Below are 24,495 nucleotides of genomic sequence, written 5' to 3'. Positions count from 1 at the left end.
GTTTTATTATTATAACTTTATATTAAGACTTAAGGCGTGTTGTGTAAGTTCTCCAATTTTGTTCTTATTTTTTGACAGTATTTGGGCTATTCTAAGTACCTTGATTTTCCATGTAACTTTTATAATTCTCATAGAAATTATAGATGATAACCCTAATGCTGGGAAAATTAAGTCCACACTGACCAAGACAAATGAAGATGTGCAGGAACTAAATGAAGGATGGCAAATGCTGCTGTGGAATTTGTATGGGAGAGATTATCTGGGTCATAAAAACTTAGTCTCAAAGGGACCTTAGTTATCATTTAGTCATTTCACACGTGTCAACACTTAAGACTGCTGGTTGGTGTTCATGTGGCCAGCATCTCCATTTCTCCTCACGTCTGTCCTCTGTCCACAGAACTCATTCCACCTGCTGATGCTCACTCTCTTCTTGGCCTCAAGGGTGACTTAAGCCTCACCTTACTGTGAGGTAGAACAGAAAAGACAGAGTTTTAAGGGAGAGATGTGAAAGTGTGGTAGAAAATACATTGCATCTGTTCAGGTCCATCTACAAAAGCTTTCTCTTCAGACCCAGATTCCATCACCTAGTCATTATGCTGATTTATTCAACACCATTTTTGAGCACCTGCTTTGTGTAGGTACTGCTTCAGGCACATGAGTTACATCCCTGGACAAAACTACCAAAGTATCTTTCCTCTTGGAGCTCATATTTAGTGGGAGACAGAACATCACCAACAAACACGTGCAGAAGTGGACTGTTAGAAGGTGAGGGGTGCTCCAGAGAAAGCAGAGTAGGCAAAGAGATAGGGAATGTGGGAGGGACACTGCATTTAAAACTGATTGAATAGATACTGAAACAAATACTTGGACACCAATGCCCATAGCTGCCCTATTCACAATAGTTAAAAGTAAAAGCATCCCAAATGCCTATTAACAGATGGATGGGCAAACGAATTGTGGTGCATACGTACCGTGGAGTATTATGCAGCCATTGAAAGGAATGAAGTACTGACACATGTTTCAACATGAATGAACCTAGAAAACACTTTGCTAAATGAAGGAAATCAGATACAAAAGGTACTTACTGTGTGATTCCATTTATATGGGACTTTCAAAATAGGTAAATCCATAGAAATACAAAGTGGATTGGTGGTTGCTAGGGGTAGGGGAAGGGAGAAATGGGGGAAGTGGCTGCTAATGGCTGTGGGTTTTATTTGGGGCAATGAAAGTGGTTTGGAACCAGGCAGAGGTGAGAGTTGCATAGCATCGTGAATGTACTAATGCCACTGAATTATCCCTTTAAAATGGTTAATTCTATGTGATGTAAATTTTTCACCTCAGTAAAAAAATTCAGACAAAAAAAAAAAAAGAAGAAGAAAATTGTGTAGCCAGGGCGAGCGAGGCTGGTGGGGAGGACACAATGGGGCACTGGCTCTGAGGAGGTGAGAGGGGCACCGAGTGGGTAACGGGAAGGCGTGGTCCAGACAGAAGAAAGAGCAAGGGCAGAGGAGGGAGGGGCCGGTGCATTTAAGGGTTGGCGAGGAGGACACAGGACTGGGGAGGAGGAGTCAGGGAGGTCTCAGACCCCAAGGGCCCTTGGCTGCTGTAGAGTGTGGGCACCTCCTTTGGGAGAGGCGAAAAGGCTTGGGAGGCCGTGTGATTCGACTTGCATTTTCAGAGTCTCTGGACCCTCTGTGTTAGCAAGAGTCTGAAGAGAAGTACAAGTAGAAGCAGGGAGATGCTGTTAGAATCCAGGAGAGAGAGGAGGGTGGCTCAGACAAGAAAGGTGGCAATGGAGGCGGAGAGAGGTAGTTGCAGGTAGGATGTATTTCGAGGGTGGAACCATAGGATTTCCTGACCGATGGCACGTCAGATATGTGAGCAAGAGGAGAGTTGACTGTGTACAGAGAGTTTAGTCTTAAGCAGCTGGAAGGATGGAGCTGCATCACTGAGATGAGGACTGTGGGAGAAGCTGCCCTCTTTGGGGGCCGGGCGGGGAGGGCTGAAGCAAGAGGAGTTTAGTTCTGTAGACAGTAAGTCTGTCAACTCCAGTTTGTCCTTGAATATTGGGCCGCACCAGTACAGCCAAGGGTGATCCTGAGTTGGGGCGGGGGGGGGGGGGGGGGAGGCAGGGGTGAAAGGATTGAGAAAAGACAGACAAGAGAATGAAAGCTGGGTCTTGGTGGGATGCTGATGAGGAGACAATGATGACACCCACAAGCCGTTTCTTTATTTTATAGCAGATGCCACGAGGCAAAGTAGGGGTGTGATCACGTTGTTTACAGCATTCTCGTGAGTTTCATCCCCACTCAACTACATGCACCGGAACTCTATCACAAGGCACGTGGGGCCACGTGTTCGGACCACAGGTTCAAGCTCACAACCCCAGCCGTTGGCTGTAATTGAGCTGGGACTTGCACGTGGCCACGAGAAGACTCTGCCCTCTCCTCAGTCCAAGGCTTGAACCTGGCCAAACACTGTAGCCACGCCCCACATCTCCCCCTTTACTTTTGCTTTTAAACACGCCCATTTACATTATCCAAATACTCTAAATAAATTATTCAGCATAATCAAAACATCAAAACAAACCCCTGGCTATTAACAAAACCATAAACAGCAATGTTAACAAGAGAACAAAACTCTGGCTAATAACAAAGCAATACCAATGCAAAACCAAGTTACAAACATGTCAACATTTTCAGGACATCTTACTCAAAGTCCTTAGATTTAGCTCCGCAAGATTTTACAGAAAACTGACAGTTCACCAACGCTAGCATAGCTTCCACTTGCTTTTCTAACATCTGCTTGGCCTCAGTCGCCATCCTCTTCAGCTGACTCCATGCTGATACCTCGGTCACTAGCGTAGTAAGATGCCGCTGATGCAAAGATGTCGTTGATGCAAAACTAGTCCCCTGGATCAGGCTGTTTGGACGGTTGACTCTGACACTGAGTCCGCACCAGTCCCAGTCAAATCAGCCCCGTCCACGCCGGTGGAAGGCTGGTCCCTTCTCAGCCTCTTTCTTTATCCGCGGCTGCATGGAAACGAGCAGCCCTCGGTCCTGCAGGGCCGGAGACTTCCCACTCTGAGTCTGGCGTCTCACACAGACCCAGAGTCCCAGGGAGCTATCAGGTCGCACATGCAAAAATAACCAAAGCCTAGAAACAATGCAACTGCTGTAAGAGCTTACAATCTAGGTCTAAAATAAAAATTACTTCCTTAAACATCATCAACCGAAGCCATCTTCTGCTTTACAGTAGCTTAAACAAAACCTAGGAGATTTCTACCTTATTTTATATCTTCCTGTTTACTTCTTATTTTCTTGCTTCCTATCGCTTGCTTCTTACTGCTTATTTTCTATTTCTACTGCTTATTTCTGTACTGCGTATTTCTACTTATTTCTCTATTTCTGCAGCTTATTTCTACCGCGTATTTCTACTTATTTTTCTACTTCTACAGCTTATTTCTACATATTTCTCTATTTCTAAAACTTATTTCTACCACTTATTTTTACTTATTTCCTTATTTCTACAGCTTATTTCCTACCGCTTATTTTTTCTAGCGTCTACCACTAATTTCTACTGCTTATTTTCCACAGTTTCTCTATTTCTCTATGCTAAACGTGGCTGGAGGAGTGGCTTCCGCTCCTGGCTTGTCTGCCATTTGCTGGGCCTCAGTGGTGAGCTGCTTCCGCTGACGCCATGTTGGCACCTCGGCCCCTAGTGCAGCCTCTGTTTCCTTTTCTTCCTCTTTGCTGGCATCGGGGCGACTCTCTGTCCCTGGAACGGAGGGACAAGGAGCTTCTCTGGGTCCACTGTGGTGTCGCACGTACCGTTCTGGCCCCCAAACTAGCTGCACTGCTCCTTCTGGAAAGACAAACACAGCCTCTTCTCCCCCTTTTTGTTTTAGTCATTGCGTTTTAAGAGTACGATTGGCTACTAAATCCTGAAGTGTCTTCCCCAGCCTGCCCAGCCTCATACAGAGACCACTGGAATAGACACAGAGATCCCACTCTTGTTCTTGCTTGTTTAGAGGCCACTGGGGAGGCTTATGAGTAGCAGTAAGCTTCCCGAAGGCTGGTCTTAGACCCCATCATCCCAGTCCCGCCTGCGCTGTTCCTTCTCTGCCTCCTCCTCCAATTCTCGTTTGTTTTGGGGAGGAAGCACATTGTCCAGAGGGCTTGCCCCCACAGGAACGGTAGCCCCAGGGACTGGAGGAGGTAATGGAGCTGCCGAAGGTATACATGGAGTCAGAAGCCTCTGGTCACTTTCTACTATTTGTCATACATCTCCTGCCACATTCATCCATCCCTTTTCAGGAAGGGGCTCTAGGTAGTCCCGAATCATGGACCATAAACTGAAGATAGAAGCAGGAATTTTCTCTGGGCCTTCAGCTGTATAGCATTCCCTAAGTCGCTTCCACTTATTTCTACCTTAGAAATTTAAAAATTCCTACTTTAAAAATGCTTCAGTTAAGCATTTTCCCATGTTTTACACTGAGCTAATTTACCACACTTCGGCTCCCTACCTTATTTTTGTTTTTTTGGCCTTATCTCACTTTTGCCTTTTAAGCTTACCTTATGTGCGCGCCTTGGAGCCTCCTTTCACCTGGCCACTTTTAAATTCGCCCTGAACTCAGGCCTGATCGGACGCCACTTGGTCCTGTTCGGATGCCACTTGGGCCGCACCAGCACAGTCAAGGGTGATCCTGGGGGGGGGTGGGGATGGGGGTGAAAGGATTGAGAAAAGACAGACAAGAGAATGAAAGCTGGGTCTCAGTGGGATGCTGATGAGGAGACAACGACGACACCCACAAGCCGTGTCTTTATTTTATAGCAGATGCCACGAGGCAAAGTAGGGGCGTGATCACGTTGTTTACAGCATTCTCGTGAGTTTCACCCCCACTCAACTACATGCACCCGAACTCTATCACAAGGCACGTGAGGCCACGTGTTCGGACCACAGGTTCAAGCTCACAACCACAGCCGTTGGCTATAATTGTGCTGGGAGGGCCCTGCCCTCCAGCTGGGACTTGCATGTGGCAATGAGAGGACCCTGTCCTTTCATTAGTCCGAGGCTTGAACCTGGCCAAACACTGTAGCCGTGCCCCATAGAATATATATGGCTTCTCCTAGTTTTTGAAAGGAAGAATTGGGCGAGGCCCAAAGGCGGATGGAGGGAAGGAACTGGGTGCTGAGTACTCCTAGAATTTGGAGGGTAGCAAAGAAGAATCAAAAAAAAAAAATGTCCTTGGCCCGAGGTCTCTCAGGCATGGAGCTGGGCCCAGAGCCTTCTCCAGAGGCACAGGCCTGGCCCCTGCCGCCACACACAGGGCCTGCCTGGCATCATCGCAGGCCCGGCCCACCTTTCATCAGGAAAAAGGCGGAAAGTGGCATCTAAGACGCTCTCTGATGAAATGGAGAAACAGGTCCCCTTATTCTAATGAGAATTGTTGTGTGAGAACCTGACTCCCTTAAGTTTGTGTATTTAACGTGACAAAAATGTCCTGATTTTTGACATGGTTTATAGTAAGACAAGGTGCAGATGGCCAACTGTGGCATGTAGGACTTTGCTTTTATTTAGCTACAAAACTAGCCAAGATAAATATAGAAGCCTCCCAGGACCTCTTCCATGTTATGAAAAACGTCAGTGCCACATTCCAAATGTAAGCAGCCAGCTGTTACTCTCCCAATACAAGTTTTTTGTTTGCTTGTTTTGTCTTTTAGTTTTTTAGTGAAAATATCATAAATAAGGACATGTGATATTTCAAAACCATAACCTCCAAATCAGAAAAAATTATGACCAAATTAGGTTAGGTTAATATTGGAAATATTAACCTAAGAAATATTAACCTAAAATATTAACACCTGAAGAGTGTTGGAAAATCCTAAAAAGAGGGAATGTATGTGTCAGAAACGAGCAGATGTTGGAGAGATCTCATTAACTTGGCAGGAATTCAAGGCTGCTCAAATCCATTTTATTTATTTATTAATAGCTCTTGCCTTTCACATTTTGTCTTGTTAACTTACTATAAACTACTATACTTTAACTCTAGCCGGTTTGGCTCAGTGGATAGAGCATCAGCCTATGGACCAAAGGGTCCTGGGTTCAATTCTGGTCAAGGACACGTACCTGGGTTGCAGGCTCCTCTCTGGCCCAGGTCCTGGTTGGGTGTGTGCAGGAAGCAACCAATTGATGTGTTCCTTTCACATCAATGTTTCTTTCTCTCTCTCCCTCTCTCTTTTATTCTCCCTAAAAATCAATGGAAAAATATCCTCTGGTGAGGATTAACTAAGAAATAAAAAAATAAACAACTATGCTTTTGTATTGAATGGTATCATCTATGTATATAAAGAGCCAGGGGCCATCACATCCAAAAAAACCCAATGGACAACCAAACAGGCTGAGTCGGGTGACAAGGCCAGCAGGGGGATTAGTGAGGGATGACCAAATGACTGAGCAGCAGGCTGTGAGGGGCGACCAGGCTGGCAGGAGGGGCAGTTAGGGGCAACCAGGCTGGCAGAGGGGGGCAGTAAGGGATGACCATGCTGGTGGGGTGGGGAAGGTTATGGGCAACCAGGTCAGCAAGGGGTGCAGTTAGGGGCAATCAGGCTAGAAGGGGGGCCAGTTAGGGGCAATCATGCAGACAGGCAGGTGAGAAGTTAGGAGCCAATGGTCCAGGATTGTGAGAGGGATCGGGCCTAGGGATCGGGCCTAAACCAGCAGTCAGACATCCCCAGAGGGGTCACAGATTGGAAAGGGTGCAGGCTGGGCTGAGAGGACCGCCCCCCCATGCACAAATTTTGTGCACTGGGCCTGTAGTGGTATATAAGGGGCCTAAGGGAAAGCGGGTGAGTTTATTTTGTTTAATATAAGAAGGAAAGACTTACTGCTCCAAACTCGCTCTTTTTTAGTGGATATTAGAAAACAAAACAAAAATTTGGCTTTGAGGTTCAACAAGCCTGGTTTCAGCCCCAGCCACAACTGGGTGAACTTGTTCAAGTTCTCATGCTTGGGTTTTCCTTTTCATCTGTAAAATTTTAATGATGTTGATGTTGTTATGCACAGATTTCAGGATCCCCAAAAGCTCACCAGGGAGCCAGCTGAGTCCGATGCAAAAGCAAAGAGTCTTTATTTGAGCTAGCTCGGCTCCCCAACCACACTCACCGACGCAGCGGCAAGCGGCAGAGAGAGCGAGCTCTGTGTGGAGAGGGGTTTTATAGGGGTGTTGGAGTAATGGGAGGAGAGAGGACTGTGGGCCCTGCCGGTTGGCCAGGCGCAAGTCAGTGTCTTGTTACACAGGATGTGGTCGTATCTATGGCATGCACTTCCCTTGATTATCAATGGTTAGTTCAAAGAAATCCTAGGTGTGGCTAGCAGAGGCTTGGGCTTCTGGGAAGAAGCTCCTTGCTGAGCACATGGCTAAGGCTGCTGCCCAAAAATGGAGGATCCAGGGTAAGATGGAAGGTGTAGCCCTCGCCCTGGGGCAAGATGGAGGGCGTAGCCCTCGCCCTTTCAATGTAAGTACCACAAAGTAGTGTACTTTGAATGACAGGACTTACCTTCTGAATGATGACTGCATTATTTTATAATAATAGGCTTTATTAAATGTTTCTGTAAAATTTCATGGTTATTATGTTAAAATTCTAACTGAAACCTCATTTTAATCTAAGAAGCTTAATTTAAAATTAAGAAAGAATGTAAATGTGGCCTAGTTTAATGAATAAATGCCTGAATAACATTCTTAACAGATGTTTTAGGATAAAATAATTGATTTTTTACAGAGAGGAAGGGAGAGGGATAGAGAGTTAGAAACATCGATGAGAGAGAAACATCGATCAGCTGCCTCCTGCACACCCACTACTGGGGATGTGCCCGCAACCAAGGTACATGCCCTTGACCGGAATTGAACCTGGGACCCTTCAGTCCACAGGCTGACGCTCTATCCCAGCCGTGGGCAAACTACGGCCCGTTTGAAATGAATAAAACTAAAAAAAAGACCGTACCCTTTTATGTAATGATGTTTACTTTGAATTTATATTAGTTCACACAAACACTCCATCCATGCTTCTGTTCCGGCCCTCCGGTCCAGTTTAAGAACCCATTGTGGGCCTCGAGTCAAAAAGTTTGCCCACCCCTGCTCTATCCACTGAGCCAAACCGGTTAGGGCTAGGATTGTATTATTTTATGTAGCAAAACATTATGTAGAGTTCATGGTTCCCCAGACCTTGTCCCACGCTCGCCTGCTCCTGATTCTGTGTCCTCAGGGCCAAAACTCATATGATCTTTTATAATAAGAAAGAAACCGGACACCAGGGGCCGAGGCGCCTGCCCTGCTGGAGCCAACCCCTAGGAGGCAGGGCTGAGTCCTCGCTGAGCCTTTCTTCCAGTCCTGCCGGCAGCATGGGAGCAGCAGGTCACCCTGGAAATTCTGCTCTGACCCCCTCGCCAGCCACTGGTTATACACACACGAGGGGACAGCTACCTGCAGCTGCCAGTGTAACAGGGAAGGGGAAGGAGGGTCCGCAGTCGGCCTTCGGGAGCTCAGAGGCTGATAACAAGGTGGCTAATGTCCGATGTTACAAACCGTGCCTGGGCCCAGGATGGTCAGCGTCCTGAGGTAAACCCCCAGAGGGGCCAGGGTCCTGGGCAGCCACCGAATGAAAGCTGCTCTGCCCTTGGTCTGTTCTCAGATACATTTCTTTTCTGAGTCAGGGACCCATCAGGCATCTTATCTTTTTACAGTCTCACGTCATCCTCCAGTGCCCCAGGGTCTGTGAGAAAGCATCTCCTCTATAGCTAGTGAGGTGAGTCATTGCCAGACAGCAGAGGCTCTCTTCCTGTTAGTGCCCCTCCCCAGGGACAAGAACTTTGAAAACTAACTTGAGATTAACAAGGAGTGGACCTAATTCCCCAAATGTATGCCAAACATCTCATCTTCGGTCTTCCAGTAGTGACAAGACTGTCTTCAGTCCGAGCACACGACTAATAATCTAATCAGCTGCGTGCAGGTTGGGCGGGGCTTGGCAGTGAGGAAAGGCGGTGGTCCACTCCGGAACCGCTTGGACCCCCCTGGGCAGCGGTCCTCTCCTAACCTTCCCTACCTGGTGGCATTAGGACTTGTAAGTAGGCACCTCGCCTTTGGAGCCAGCCTGCGTGAGTTCCAGCTCTGGCTCTCCCTCTTCGAGGTCTGTGACTTGGACAGTTGCTTAGTCTCTCTGTGCCTGAGCGTCCTTGTCTGTAAATTGCAATATTAATAACAGCACCCGCCTCATGGGAATGCAGTCAGTACATTTGAGACGCTTAGAACTTACCTGGCATCGAGAGAGTTCTAGGAAAAGCTCAGCGAGTATCATTCTTAATAATGCTGTGCTGCTCCGGAATTAGGCCCTGAATCCTTCTGGGAAGCGATGACTTTCAGAATTAAGCTGCATTTTCTCAAATAGAGTCATCCCAGCTATGCAGAGCTAAAATTGGTTTCACGGGAGCCCAAGAATTATGTCTTCCTGCCTTGCCCTTGGGGCGGCCGTCTTACTCACCGCCTCCCCCTAGTTCCCTGAGCTCCTTAGAAAACCTTTCTTTTCTCCATCAGAACTGAGACACCAGCAGGGACTTAACTCTAAGGATCTGGAAGCTGTTTTTGGATGAGATTGCATCACATTCTGAGCCATAAACAAAGCATTTGCAGGCTCTCTCCAAGGCCTGCCTGCTTCAAGGCTTGACCCTGGGGTTGCTTTTGAAACTCTCATCTGCCCCCACTGGCTGAGCCAGAGGAAGCGTCCAGGATTCTGGGAGGGTGGTTGCAAGGCCCCAGCATTCAAGTTAATTCGGAACCAAAAGGGTAATAAGGTCAGGGTGGTAAATGGCAAGCACTTTCTAGTTTGAGAACCTGATGCTAAAACAGAGGGAGGGAGGCATTTTGAGTATTTCCTCTCTGAAGGAATGTTGTCCTTAGGCAACATTTTGGCCCCAAATCAAGGTTGAGGGTGGGTGGAGTGGTGGGCGGAGTGGTGGGCGGAGTGGTGCTGGCTTGAGGATGTCTCAGGGCTCCCTTGGAACAAGAGCGCACTGGCACGTGAGGACCCCGGGAGCAGCGGAGCCGCGATCCTGAGCTGTCCTCCAGTCGGGTGAGCATCAATTACCTACCTAAAGCTTGTGCTCAAAGCTTGTCTACTCATTTAATAAAAAGTATCAACAACCCAAGTGTAGAGGAAGTGTGCTTCCTTAAAAGTTGTGTTTATTCTTATATTTGTCAAATTCTATATTGGTTCCATCCCTCCCCTGACTTTTAAAGAAAAAAGATATAGTTAAGTGATTCTTCGGCTGAAGGAAAGGAGAGTGTGTAATTGCTTTCCACAGACTTTCCAGTGCCTCCAGAAAGCCGCGGTGCGTCCTGGGGACGAGCAGGGCAGGGGCGGCCCTCTGAGGGTCGGTGCAGTGTCCAGGGCAACTATTGGACTCATGCGTCACCTCTCACGCTCCCACACCTGAGTGGCGCTCGGAGGACTGTCTGCATGTGCCTGAGTGTGGCCAGGCTGAGCACGCAGCTGCCAGCCTGTATGGATGGTTGTAATTTTATGTTAACATCGATAATATTGTGCTTTCCAGGGTCTGTCAAATTTTATGTTTTTAATTTCTTCAAAAATACAAATTCATTTTCTTTTCTTTTAATTTAGCTTCTTTCAGTCCATTGTCAATAGACAGTGAAATAGTGCAGCCATTGCGAGGTTGTTCTCCGGGTGCCGGGTCCCGGGTCCAAGCAGAGCACAGCGATGCTCTCCTGAAACTGCTGCTTCCCATGCTTCTGCACAAGAACCACCTGGTGTGGACCTTTCTCCTGGGTGTAATGAAGCGAGTAAAAGTCATGGGTGTAAATATTTTACAAGTGACGTTGTATGATTTTCTTTCAGTGGAGAGACTGACGACTCTTTCCAGTGATAAATCCTAGTAGCACCGTCGACCTCCGTGGAGACCTTTACCGTCATATGTCAGGGATTCAACTTGAATAATTTCAACAGTCAGTTGGCAACGCTGCTCTAGCTGATAAACCAAGAATGAGACTTCGGGTCTTGGCGATCCTAACAGTTCTTATACGTTTCGCAGCAGCTTCAATCAGTATGTATTGCTTTGCAACTGTAATTTAAAATGTTTTAAATTAAGTAATTTCAAGAACATTTGCCTTGTTTTAAGCTGCTTGCTTACAGTCGTTCCAGTTGAATTGTAGCCTGGAATTTATTTATGCTCTACAGTCATTCTTCATTACAAATCCGTGAAGATGAGTTCCTCGTAGATATCTCATCGTTTTGGTTTTACATGTTCAGCTATGTCACAGCTTACCAGGGCCCTGCACGAGGGGGGCACTGCACGTGCCTGGGGTGACAGCCTGTGTACAGTGGACATGCCTTTCCCACGGGAGCAGTTTGGGGGACGTGGCTCCACACTGACCCTCCAATCTCTGGTACCTATTAGAGCAGCAGTTCTCAACTGTGGGTCGCGATCCCTTTGGCAGTCGAACGACTGTTTCACAGGGGTCGCCTAAGACCATCCTGCATATCAGATATTTACATGATGATTCATAACAGTAGCAACATTACAGTTATGAAGTAGCAACAAAAATAATTTTATGGTTGGGTCACAACATGAGGAACTGTATTTAAAGGGCCAGAAGGTTGAGAACCACTGCATTAGAGCATTTCATAAAAGATCTTAATCACTTACTTATTCTTTCTCAGTTTAAGTATCACAAAGTGATACTTAAAGTGAGTGGCTCATTTCTCAATTTAATCCTAGAGGGGACTATCCTAGAGTATAAGAATTGTGATCTTTATACGATCATTTCACAATCATTTCATATTTTTAATTTGCAGGCAGATCATTCGGGGGCATGGAAAATGAGGCTTTACTTGTGAGATGTCCTAGAGAAGGAAGTTATCAATACCCTGTGGAGTGGTATTACTCAAACACCAACCGAAGTGTCACCACCCAGAAAGGAAATCGTGTGTTTGCTGGAGGGGAATATCTTAAGCTTCTCCCAGCCAAAGTTGAGGATTCTGGAGTTTACACTTGCATTGTCAGAAGGTAGGACCAGTCAGCATGATCATTAGGCTTGTTCTCTTTTCTTTAAGAGGTGATAGCCTGAGCTGCCCTCACTTTCCTTCTCTTTATAGACTTTTCTGGTATGGTTGACTTTGCAAAGTGATTTGAGTAACAGAGTACTTCTAGGAACATGCTCGGGTTGGGGTGTAAGTGGTTATGAACTAACTACTTGGATGTAAAACTGCAGGGATTAATTTTTAGCCCAGTCTTTTCAGTTAGGAAAAAACCTAGCTTTTCTAGTGACCAAGAAATTGAGACCAGCTGCTCAGTTTTGGCTGGAAGAGAGAGTAAATCAGCACAGCAAACAGTAAGCGAGGCAGTGGGCACCGTGGGCCTGCGGGGGGCACCGGAGGGTCATCACCATGCCTGGCACCTGAGAGGTGATTGGCGAGGGATGTGAGATCATGTGCCTGCAGATTATTCACTCTGCAGACAGGCTGCTACATGTGTTGATTGCGTGCCTGTATTTGGTCCAGACAAAATGTCAGATGAACTTCACTGAAAGGCAGGACGGGTATAGTTAGGTGCCTAGGTTCTGAGGGCAGACAAGTTTCAATTTCAGATCCATCTCCATCACTAGTCAGCTGGATGCTTACAGGTTACTTCTCTGTCCCTCAATTTCCTCATCTGTAATCTACATAAAATAATATAAACCAGATTTGGGTACAATCATTTTATAATGCTAAGTAACTTTTTAAAATTGTTGGACTTATTTTGATAGTTCTACCTTCGCTAAGACTGGACATGTGAATGTCACCATATATAAGAAACAACCAGGTTGCAAAATTCCAAATCGCCTGATATATTCAAAAACCTTCGGTTCAGAAAAAAATTCCAAAATATATTGTCCTACCATTAAGCGCTACAATTGGACAGCACCTGTTGAGTGGTTTAAGGTAAAGGAAATTTGGGGAAATAAATGAAAGTTACACAAAAAAGATGGACGTTACGGATTATTGAGAGTGGAATGGCATTTTGTATTTCAGAATTGTAAAGTTCTTCAAGGGTCAAGGTACTACGTACAAGAGGCTTATTTGCTGATTGACAATGCAACTAATGAGGACACGGGTGATTATACATGCAAATTTATGCACCATGAAAATGGAGTCAGTTACAATGTGACAGCAACCAGAGCGTTCGCCTTTCAGCGTAAGTACAGAGCTTAGCACATGGAGCATTTGCCAGCAGACCAGGCGGGAGGAGTGCCCTGCTGCTGCAGTTCCCGCGCCGCCCGGCCTCCGCCTGCGTCAGTCAGCACCTCAGTCGGCGTCTCTGCCGTCACCACTACAAGACTTAGACATTCCAGAGGGAGACGGTGGTACTAGCCCAAAATCACCTTTTCTTTCCTTTTTTACTTAATTTTCAAAGATAATGTGATCGAATGCTAACTTAACGTTTTTGACGGGGAGTACAACTATTTGAAGAGCAAGATTAACATTTCTTCCCCAATTTATTGTCAAAGATTCTGTAAATAGAAAAGGTCCACTTAATCTCTGATGTAACTCACTGGACTAGAAGTTGAGTGAGGACCTTTATAAAGACACCTGAGTGTTGTCAAGTGGCTTTCAGCCCTGCTTTGCAATACTTTCAACATCATCAAAGGCCTCAAGTAGGCCACTTAATTATAAATTTTTTCCAATTTATTTTAAACTCCACAAAAGCCCACTCAGGGAAAAGATATCACAATCAAGAGTGTCATATGGACACGGATGGTCCCTTAGCCTGGCTTGGCCGTGGGGGTGGAAGAAGCAGGCCTGTGTGTGATTTCCTGGGGCAGAACCACGCGGAGAAAGGCTGTGGTGGGCTCTCCGCTCCCACAGGGAAAGGCGCCGTGGACCACACTCCAGTAGCCATCACCGCTCACAGCGGAACCGCAGGCTCCTAACCATGGGCCCTCAGTGGTGGGGCCCAGTCTGGGGCACACAGTCACCCGGACACCAGCCCGCACCCGGTCCCTGGGTTCCAGGCCACAGGCCCGGCACTTCCCAAGAGGCTGGGCCATGGGGGGTTGGGGGGGGGCAGGGTGAGGAGGAGGAGGCAGCAGAAGCGGGGCTCCTGTGTTGATCATTCTCATGGGTGTTCTGATTTCCCCTTCCCTGAAGTGTGTTTTTCTGACAATTGTTAGGTTGTACGATCAATTAATGGGTTGGACTAGTATTTGTGTAATGAGATAAAAGAGAATAGAAAATATCAAAGAGCATAATCAGTAGTAAGGGAAAATGCTATTTTATTTTAAAGTTTTATTTCTTTGCGTCTGTGTGTATTTGCTGCCATTGTCGTCAGAAAATTTGAGAAGCATTGCTGTGAAATAGGATAGAAATTTGAAATACATGTTTATATTGATGACCATCCAAAAGCTGTTCTAACATTGTATTCTCTTCCGGTCTTTGATTCAAGATGACGAAGGCTTTTCATTGTTTCCAGAAATAATAGCACCTTTACAAAACGAGACCCGGGACGTGGAAGTCGGTAAGAAAACTCGGTAACTGTAGCCTGGAACCCCCCCACCCCCCACCCGCTGGCCTGAGACCCCCAGGTGGGCCGGCGCGCCCCGTCCTGAGGGTTACATGAGGTGTCGGTGGCAGCCCTGCCCCGGGCACTGGCTAGGAGAGGGGCCATGTGGTCACCGCCATTCATGGCACCTACTCTGGAGTCAACTTTGTAACTCCTGTGCCCTTGTCACTCCTGTCCGGGCGGAAACTGTCCCCCTTATGCTTGTAAAGGGGACCAATGATGTGCCCGAGGGTCTGAATATTCAGTGATAGGCCAGAACCAGGCTCTCCTTCTCCGCCTTTCCTGGTCCCCCCAGAGGTGGGAGAGAGGATGCAAAGGTTTTGCATGTAGACGTCCCGCCCGACTGGTCCTCACCCACAGGCTGGCTCATCTGCAGCCATTTTCCCATGCCAGTCCCATCGCCCCGACCACCCCTGGCTGTGACCCGGCCATGGCATTTCCACCTCGGTGCCTGCTTCTGCCCATTGTTTCACTTCTCACCTCTCAACACGAAGCTCAAATGCAAGCCTCTGCGAAGACCCATTTCCCTCCCCCCTCACTTCAGCAGGAGCACAGCTGCCAGGGGGCCCAGGGCCACGGCGACTGCAGCAGGCAGCCTCTCCCTTCAGGGACTTCTCCCTGGGTCCCACGTCCCGCAACCGCTAGGGAACACCTGTGTTCGCATTGTTCGCCTACGCCCTTGTCCCCGTGCAGAGACCGGAGCCCCTCTTCTCTCTTCAGACACCGAGTTCCAGAGGCCGCAGCCGGGAGGGGGCTGGAGCATGCCCTCAGGCCCGAGGGAGGGAGCCTCCACTGAAGGGTTGGAGGGAGAGGGCTCTTGGGCGATGACTACTGGGATGGCAGCCAGGTCGGGGAAAGCAGTTTCCGCGCCTGGAGCGAGATGAGGACTCAAACGGAAGAGAACTGCGTGGGGAGGCAGCTACGCAGAAAAGCCAGCTCCCAGTGAAGGGAAACACGGCAGGCAGCGTGGGGCCGAGGCTGGAGGCACTGTCCCTCCGGTTTCCTCTCCGGGCGAGTGGAGGGGCTGAGCTCGCAGCCTAATTGGGAGGGACGTGGGGACGCCGGGAGGGGGCGGCGGGCGGCGGGTGGGAACAGGCTCCAGCCATTTCTCTCACATGAAACAAACACTGTTTGCAGCAGTTAATGTCCCTGGCGACTTCCTTCTCCTGCAGGGAGAGCGGTGAACATCACTTGCTCCGCTTGCTTTGGGAAAGGCTCGCAGATCTTGACCGTCGTCGTGTGGCAGGTGAACGGGACCAACGTTAGGAACTTTGGAGAAGCAAGAATGTGGCAGGAGCAAGAGCAAAATCAAAGGTATTCTCACAGTGACGCTGAAACGCCCCTGGGCCTCCCGCACATGGCGACTGCCAAACAGCCTGGAGGTGACAGCGGCCTTCTCAGTTCCAGCGGCGCGCTGACCTGCCGGAGCGCCGTCCTGCGGATCGCGGAGGTGAGAGAGGAGGACCTGCTGCAGAGGTTCGACTGCAAGGCCATGAACCTCCACGGCGTGAGGCGGCGCTCGCTGCGACTCGGGAGGAAAAGGCCAAGTAAGGAGTGTTTCCGAGGCACTGGCCGCGCGCCCGCGGTGCCGCTGCGAGCTGAGAGCCGTCCTTAGGCGCAGGGCCCGCCGGACCGCGCCTCCCAGCCAGGCGCGTCTCCTCGGAGCACCTGACCCTGCGGGCGCCTCCCTCCCACTTCGCTTCCTTCTCCTACCTCCCCTCCCCTGCCCTCTTCTCCCCCTCCCCCTCCCCCCTCCGCCCCGCCCCCATTCCGCCTTCCCTGGGCCTCCCGCCTCCGCAGCCGCCCTGCGCACTGTGTGTGGAAGGAGACAGCAGTCTGTGAACATATATCATGCCATAAGCATCGTCCCTTTTATAATGTATTTTTGCCATAAAAAGCACACATTTTGTTAGTGAAGCTGGCAAAGTGAACGCAATGGTGAAGCATTTAATTTCTGTCCGTTCAGTGAGGAAACCTTATTCCTGTGCATTGCTTTTGTTGCCATTTTCGGAACGTTCTCTGGCACCTGGGCTGGGACCGCTTTCATGTTCCCTGTACCTGGTGTTTTGTTCCTTCTAGTTTATCTGTATTTGGTACCTTTCACCTGTTTTTCTTCAAATCAACGTGGTTATGTTCTGTCTCAACAACTGTGTAAATTAAACAAAAATGGTTGCTACTGTTGTACTGTCATGATGAATTTCTTTATTTCTAATCATAGAATAAAAGAAATTACAGCATTATCTTTAATTTTAAAAACAAAAACTTAAAAGGCCTATTTCCCCATATTATTAAATATTATTTGATAAATATGTGATACTCATAATAATAATATTATTACACATGTTTATTGTTTCCTCTGTACCAGGACCTAATTATTTTCCGTTTGATTTCCCCTTAGTTAAAAGTCAATATCCGTAAGAAGGGCTGCTACTACCCTCTAATTGTAAAGATGCGGAAACTGGGGCGCAGGGAGGCCAATAGCTTGCCCAGTTCTGGGGTTCCAGGGCCACGACCACACGCAGGCAGCGCTCCCTTTGTAAGCACTTTCAGTGTGCTCAGTCGTCTCATAAAAACAGGCCTTTACTCACTGACTAGAGGCCGGATGCAGGACATTCGTGCAAGAGCAGGCCTTCGCCCCTCACCCCCCATCCCCGCTGCTGGCACCGGCTTCCCTCTGGCACCTGGGACCCACCCCAGTGTCCCTCGCAGCCCCAGCTTCATCCGGAAGGACATCCGGTCTAATTAACATATTGCACTTTATTAACATTAACGGGTAGATGAGGCCCTGACACCTGGGAAGGCACAGAGCCACTTGCTCTGATGTCCTGGTTAACTTCTCTCCTTCCTTGGAAGTGGCAGCTGTGCCCAGGGTGGGAGCTGCAGGAGAGGGAGCTGGAGGCCTATGCCAGGCGCCTGTGCGAGGGAGCGCTGGCTTACACCGCTGGCGGCACAGTGAGCTCTCTGCCAGCGTCCTGGCCATTCTCTTATTTATTTATTTATTTATTTATTTATTTATTTATTTATTTGCCTATTTTAGGTGCCTCATGTAAGTGGACTCGTACAATATTTGCCCTTTTATATGTGGTTTATTTCACTCAGCATCATTCCTGCCACCTGAGCCAGGATTTCATTTCTTTCTAAGACTGACAGGCCCAGCCTTTAAAGTCAGGCTCAGATGGAAGTGTTTTAACCAGATACTTCACACATGGTGCTGTGGCTTTCATGTCACACGAAGGCACGAGGCGCAGGTCTGGCTGCCCTGGCGGTGCCCTCAGCCTGCCGGTCAGTCCTGTACACCGTCCTCCCTCCTCCCTCCTCCCTCCTCCCGCCGCGGCCGAGCTTTCCTGCCGGCGAAGCCGTCATTTTAGCGGGAGTTGCGGAAATGGTCAGTGTGTAACTCCGCTCACCTTCACACTCATTAGCTGGGACGCTGTGAAATGGAGCTTCCCCTCGTCCCCCGGCTGCTTGCTGACCCTAACTGGTCCAGTGCCTGCAGGAGAGGCAGGGTAAGCGCCAGTCCGCCTGTCTGCTGACTTGCAGAGTAAGGAGTGGGTGCCCTGCTTACTTCTAACAGAGTTCAAAGTGTCACTTCTTCCGTTGGTGGTGCAGGAAGGCTCTCTCTAGGATGCATCGCGATATACTTCTGGTGTGTTTTGGGGGCGGATGGCAATGGTTCACAAAACCATGCAGGTTGAAGGTGCATCATTCCCCAGCACATCTGTACACTGTGCAGTGTGTTCACCACCCCAGTCAAGTCTCCGTCCACCACCATTTATCCCCTTCACCCTCCTCCCCCTCCTCAGCCCCCTCCCCCGGCAATTGCCACACTGTTGTCCATGTCCATGAATTTTCTCTTCTTTTTTCCCTTTTGCTCAATCTCTCCCCTCCACACACTCTGTCCCACCCCATCCCAGCAGCTGTCACCTGCTCTCCATGAGTCTGTCTCTATTTTGCTTGTTAGTTCATTTTGTTCATTAGATCCCACATCTGAGTGACGTCCACGGTGCTTGTCTTCCTCAGTCTGTCTTGGCCATTCCTGGTCTCATGGTGCTGGGCGCGCAGGAAGTGGTGGGCAAGTGGAGGGAATTTTGAATATGGGCCCGTGCTTTTCCATGTCAAACCTGGGAGCCCATGCTTTGAGGTTTAAGGTGAAAATCAAAGGAGAACTATATAACCAACTCTCATTTGAGATTCTTCTCATGCGCATCACTAAGTGGGGTTACTTGCAAAACATGGCAGTTAGCAGTTCCAAAGGGGGAAGTAAACCTGGAACAGCCACCAAGACCGTTAATGGTCACAGCTCTTATGTTCAGTTTGCACATACCTGTCACAAGTCCTTGAAGATGGGGACCATCAAGCAAATGTATTTTGTGGGGCAATGAGTGCAGGCTACAGTTCAGTGATGGCTATAATGCTCACCGTAAGAGAGGTAAGGGGTCTGTGTGGGACCTAGAGCCTGGAGCTTTGACTGCTCTACCAGAGAGCTTTAAGGCTTAAGTGGCTCTGGCTTCTTCCCCACTCCTCCAGCTACCAACTCCAGATTCAGAAATCTCCAGGACCTGTTGACGCGTTCTCCTTAGTGCCCCAACACTGGGCTCGTCCACTCCTTTCTCATTATTGCTCTCCTTTCTCTTACTCCAAGCTGCAGAAACTTGCCGCCCACTCTACTCCAAGTTTCTTTCCACAGAAACAAGCCTTCCACCGCCATCAAATTAATCCTGCTTGAAAGTCACGTTCATTGTTAACACTCACACAACGCTCTTCGTTGGCTCCCATGACCTTCAGAACAAAGGCGAAATGCCTTGGCGGTAGCCTTGATTCTTAACAGATCTTCATTCCCAAATTGAATTACTCGGTTCCTCAGAAAACATGCTCCCACCCCTGCCCTTGTGCTCACAGCGCTGTCTCCTGCCAGGAGTAACACAGTTCTCTCTGCAGCAATCTCAATTTGCCTTTTCAGGGACCGCCTCCTGTAGGAAGTCTTCATTCCCAGCCCAGCATGGAGTGAGCACTCCTTCTAAAAACCTGACATATGCTTTTATTTCCTACCTGAGTTAAGTTTACGTGTCTCTATGCCTCGTATGCTCGTTTTCACAGTAATAATTTTTGTCCTCCCACATCTTTTGAATAGTTGATCGTCAAAGCACCTACTACATGCTCGCTGGATTTGGCATATTGTTAATGCTAATTAATATCATGATGATAATGCTGAAGGTGTTCTGGATTGAGGTTATTCTTCTCTGGAGGGACGTAGCGAGGCCTTACAAAGCCAGGAACGGTAAGTGCACGTTTCGAGTTCTTCAAAAGAAAAGGTACCATAATACCTTTGTTACTTGTCGCCTTCTCCCTTAATGGCTATGCTACAAAACCCGGCTTCCTTTTGCTTACCAGCGTGTGCTCCGCAAACCTTTCTGGGTCCACTCAGAAGTCATGCTTCATCCTGCCTGTCGCTCCTTGTGACTCTAAGATGCAACTTAACAATTCGAACTTCCTCCCCGATAGATGGCTTTTCCTACTAAAGCCCCGGTAACAGACTCTGCCCAAGTCCCAGAAAGGTTTACACTTTTTGGAATTTAAACTTAACTAAATTGTTCCTGTTCCCAGACGTGCAGAGGTCAGACAGGTCCAGCAGCGCGCAGGGGCCCTGCTGCACAGTCTGACCCAGGCCTGGGGCGCGCACATGGAAGAAGACAGCTCTGCCTCCGCCTCCGCCTCCGCCTGCGGATACCTCGCTCAGAGGCAGATGGGCTTCAGCTGGTCCACAGGGTCCACTCCACTCGGGCCACTTGTTGGATCTTTTGGAAACTCAGTTCCCTGAAACATTTTACTGCCTTGCCACTGTCAGCCTTCAGCAATGTTACCTCCCCAGGGGAAGCATCAGGCAAACAAAAGACAAGCTCGAGATCTTACAGCACAGCGTACCTTATCCATCACTATGCATACCTGTTGATAGAGTATTGATGAAATGTGACAATATGGTCTGAACTAAACTGCCAGCCTCTTGCCCCTTCTCTCTCATTCCGTCTGGGACAGTAAAAAGGAGGAGGTTTTGGAATTAAGATTGATTTTCTGATGACATTTGTGGCAGCATACTATTGTCATCTGGAATCTACAATATTTTGGGGTGTTGGATACATTCATCAATAACCATAAAACTTGATGGCGAATACTGATTTCGTAGAATCAAATACTAAAGTTGTACTTTCTGCTCTCCCTTTCAGATGGGAAGATCTACGACGCTTATGTGATCTACCCACGGACCCACAAGGACAGTCCGGAGGGGACCTGTTCTGTGGAGTACTTTGTTCACCAGGTTCTGCCTGACGTTCTTGAAAATAAATGTGGCTACAGCTTATGCATTTATGGGCGAGACCTGCTACCTGGAGAAGGTAACACTATCAGCATACATCAAGGACAAAATACACTTCCTCAGAAGGCTCAGGGAGGGTGGTCTCATCGTTGTGATGGATAAAGTGTCATTATTCCAGGCCCAACAACGGTGACTTTCACTATTTCTCCAGAGGAAGGAGATGCTTATTCTCGCTCCTCCTGCCCCTCGGTCGCCCTGATCGAGAGGTCTGCACCAGGGAGGTGAGGACAGGGGAAGGCACCCTTAGCATGTGGACTTGGCAGGGCACTCTCCTACTTCCCATGTCCACCACTAAGATCACTCAACATCTCTTACTTCTCTCTAGAAGATGTGAAGGGGGACTCTAAAACCATGAAATTTTGTTCTACTATCCAGAGTCATTGCCTAAAATATTTATGATTTTCCTTATGATGGTGAAACATTTGCAAATTTATCTTCTCACAAGAACAACTAAGACTGTGTCTTTTGTTTCTTGATATTCCTAGTCGATTTCATGCACTTTGGGAAGCAGCGTCGCAGTCCCAGCAGCTCAGTAGTTGCTCTTATCTTTCTCTGTATTTGCATCACATGAGCCCTCCTTGCCCTTCCTGAATTCCTCAGAGGCCAGGAAGTATTTGAGAGCGATGAGGCAGGGACACAGTGAGCAGGAGTCCAATCAAATTGATGGCATTTCTACTGGAAAGAGGAGCTCACATGCTTACAGATTAAAGGACACACAGCAGGTGAATCTGGTGGCCCTGGCATGCTGGAGTGATGTTAACCGCCTAGGCAGGGCTTGGGAGACGTGTACGACGCACACCTGAGGAAACGGAAAGCGAAGCCTTCTCTTGGGGCGCTCTTCTTCCTCCAGCTCTCCCACTGGCTGTCCACGGAGGCAGGGAGCGCAGACGGTCTCTTCATATGACACGTCCGCCCAAGAAGGCAGGGACTGCAGCCGGCAGTGATGTCACACCATGTGCACATCTGGCCGCAAGCTCTTCATCTCTTCTTTCCCAGGCTCATCCACCTCACTTCTAGTTACAACTCTTCCCAGTCGAGTGTAAATGCCAGCTCACTGGTGCTCACTGTTTTTCATTTGGAAAAGTTTCCTACTTCCCCTTCAAGCATGTCCTCAGTCCTTACTGCAGCCAAAGCAAAATGAAATCCAACAAAATAACACCAAACTTGACTCTCTCCTTAGAAAATGGCAATGACTGACCGATGCAGTATATTTCTTCCCTGCTAGAGACCTTCCATTTGCTCCTGCAACCCCGTTCAGCGGCCCTGGGTGGCTGATCATTACAGACCCACCACTCCCTCACCCTCGGCTCCACGTTGGTTTTGGCCAAAGGGAGCTGCCCCTGGGTGATGTTGCCAGGGCAGCTGCCCTTCTCTCTGCTGGAGCAGGGCTCCTGTCGCCGGCCTTCCTCAGGCCTTTCCACTCCTTGGCTTCATAGCTGCTTCCTTCCTCGCACACTGGAGAGTGCATTTGCTCCCTGATATTGCCAGGGTTGGGGTCTGCCCCGCCTCTCATCGATTTCCCTGGCTCTGCCCACATAAACTCTCTTTCATCTGTCCTTCTGAGTGTGCCCTGTTTTCTGTTAGGATCCTGACTGGCCCAAGGTCTCTGTCCAGCTCTGTTTAACATTCCCTTTTATCTCAGGCTCAGCACATTGGCAGTCTTCAGCCCCTCTCGGGAATATGTGGGCTGTTCTGCCGCGCGCCCGCGCGGGGTTTTCTTAACCATGCGTCACTCTGCAGTGAGCACTGGGTTTTAATGTTTATCTAAGTCCACCCCGATGTTAGTTGAAATCTCTTTGGAGCTGATGCTTCATAAACATCGACTTGCCAAGGGGCTCTGTCTTCCTAAAGGTTTTTCTAGTCTGGGTCACATCCAGCTCTCAAACAGGGGTCCTGGGGTTGCAGGGGATCCAGGACTCCCTGGAGACTTAGTCCTTCAGAGGAACAAGGGTTCCCGGGTTTGCACTCTTTTTCTTTTAATCCTCACCAGAGGATGTTTCCACTGATTTTTTTTTTTTTTTTGAGAGAGAGAGAGAGAGAGAGAGAGAGAGAGAGAGAGAGAGAAACATTGACCGACTGATCAGTTGCCTCCCCTATATGCCCCGACTGGGTGTAGCACCAGCAGCCTAGGCATGCGCCCTGATGGGAAACCTCACCGCAGCCTCTTGGTGCAAGGATGGCACTCCAAGCCACTGAGCCAGGCCAGGACCTGAGTGTGCACTCCTTAATGAGAGTTAAAGTTCTAATCTCTTCTAAAACATGTAAATGGATACTCTAGAGCAGTGGTTCTCAACCTTCCTGATGCCGCGCCCCTTTAATACAGCTCCTCATGTGGTGGTGACCCCCAACCATACAATTATTTTCGTTGCTACTTCATAACTGTCATGTTGCTACTGTTATGATTCGTCATGTAAATACCTGATAGGCAGGATGTATTTTCATTGTTACAAATTGAACATAATGAAAGCATAGTGATTCATCACAAAAACAATATGTAATTACAGATGTGTTTCCGATGGTCTTAGGCGACCCCCAAAGGGGTTGGGAACCGCTGCTCTAGAAAGACACTGTGCAGCCAATGAGCCTGGATTCTGCCTGCGGGCTGACCTACCTGGCGGAGGGGGATGGAGGCTCAGTGGAAGGGGTAGACTCCCCGGGGCTCTGGATCCAAGCCTTTTCCGAACAGGGGAACTGATGGGGCCAGAACCTCACACCAGATAGCAATGTTTTAAGTTCAGAGCGTGGACGAAAGCATGAGACTGAACACGCAGCTCAGGCCACCTCCTCCGTGTCTTTCATTCCCAGACGTGGCCACGGCGGTGGAGACCAACATCCGGAAGAGCCGGCGGCACATTTTCGTCCTGGCGCCCGCGGCGGCGCACAGCGAGGAGCTGGCCTACGAGCAGGAGGTGGCGCTGCACAGCGCCCTGGTGCAGGGCGACGCCAAGGCCATCCTCATCGAGGTGCCGGCTCCCGGCGGCCTGCAGCTCGAGGGGCTCCCGCGGTCCCTGCAGCACCTGGTGCAAGTCCAGGGCACCATCAAGTGGCGGGAGGACCACGTGGCCAACAAGCGGTCCCTGAATTCCAAGTTCTGGAAGCGCGTGCGGTACCACATGCCTGTGCCCAGCAAGCCTCCCTGCAAGACGGCCCCCTCGGCTCCCTGAATGGCCGCCCGGATGTGCGCATGCGCCAGAGTTGCGCCTGGGACCGCCTAGGGCCGGCCCTAGGGAGTGGGGGTGGGGGTGGGAGTGGGGGTGGGGGTGGGGGGGAGAGGGTGGGGGGTGGGAGGGGAGAGAGGTAGGGGCTGAGGGTGGGGGATGAGGGAGAGGGGGTCGGGGGGAGGGCTGGGAGTGGGGCGTGGGGGCCCAGAGGGGAAGGGCAAAGGTGCTCAGCCCCAGCTCTTGTCTAGAATCCCGACCTCCTTCCCCTGACTCTGGGTGGTTACAAAATGCTTCCACATGTTATTCCCCCCACCCCACCTCCGCCCCTCCCTGCGGCCCTCGCTCCTTCCTTTGCTG

General features: G+C 49.1%; 1 protein-coding gene across 1 annotated transcript; it reads left to right on the top strand.

Annotated features, from left to right (window-relative positions):
• Positions 1 to 10,907: 10,907 nt before the first annotated feature.
• IL1RL1 (interleukin 1 receptor like 1) lies at positions 10,908 to 24,141 on the top strand (the record flags this gene model as incomplete). Its single annotated transcript, XM_081101504.1, has 10 exons — positions 10,908 to 11,112; positions 11,865 to 12,075; positions 12,815 to 12,989; positions 13,080 to 13,242; positions 14,491 to 14,562; positions 15,780 to 15,921; positions 16,009 to 16,154; positions 19,739 to 19,885; positions 20,829 to 20,996; positions 23,783 to 24,141. Exons 1-10 carry the CDS (start codon positions 11,052 to 11,054, stop codon positions 24,139 to 24,141), a joined length of 1,644 nt encoding a protein of 547 aa, XP_080957630.1. The 5' UTR covers positions 10,908 to 11,051.
• Positions 24,142 to 24,495: the final 354 nt, after the last annotated feature.

The sequence above is a fragment of the Myotis nattereri genome (genome assembly GCF_964212035.1).
Source record: "Myotis nattereri genome assembly, chromosome: 10".
In the NCBI taxonomy this organism is placed as follows: Eukaryota; Metazoa; Chordata; class Mammalia; order Chiroptera; family Vespertilionidae; genus Myotis; species Myotis nattereri.
Note: the sequence above shows the minus strand (reverse complement) of the source record. Positions and strands in the feature narration are given on the sequence as shown.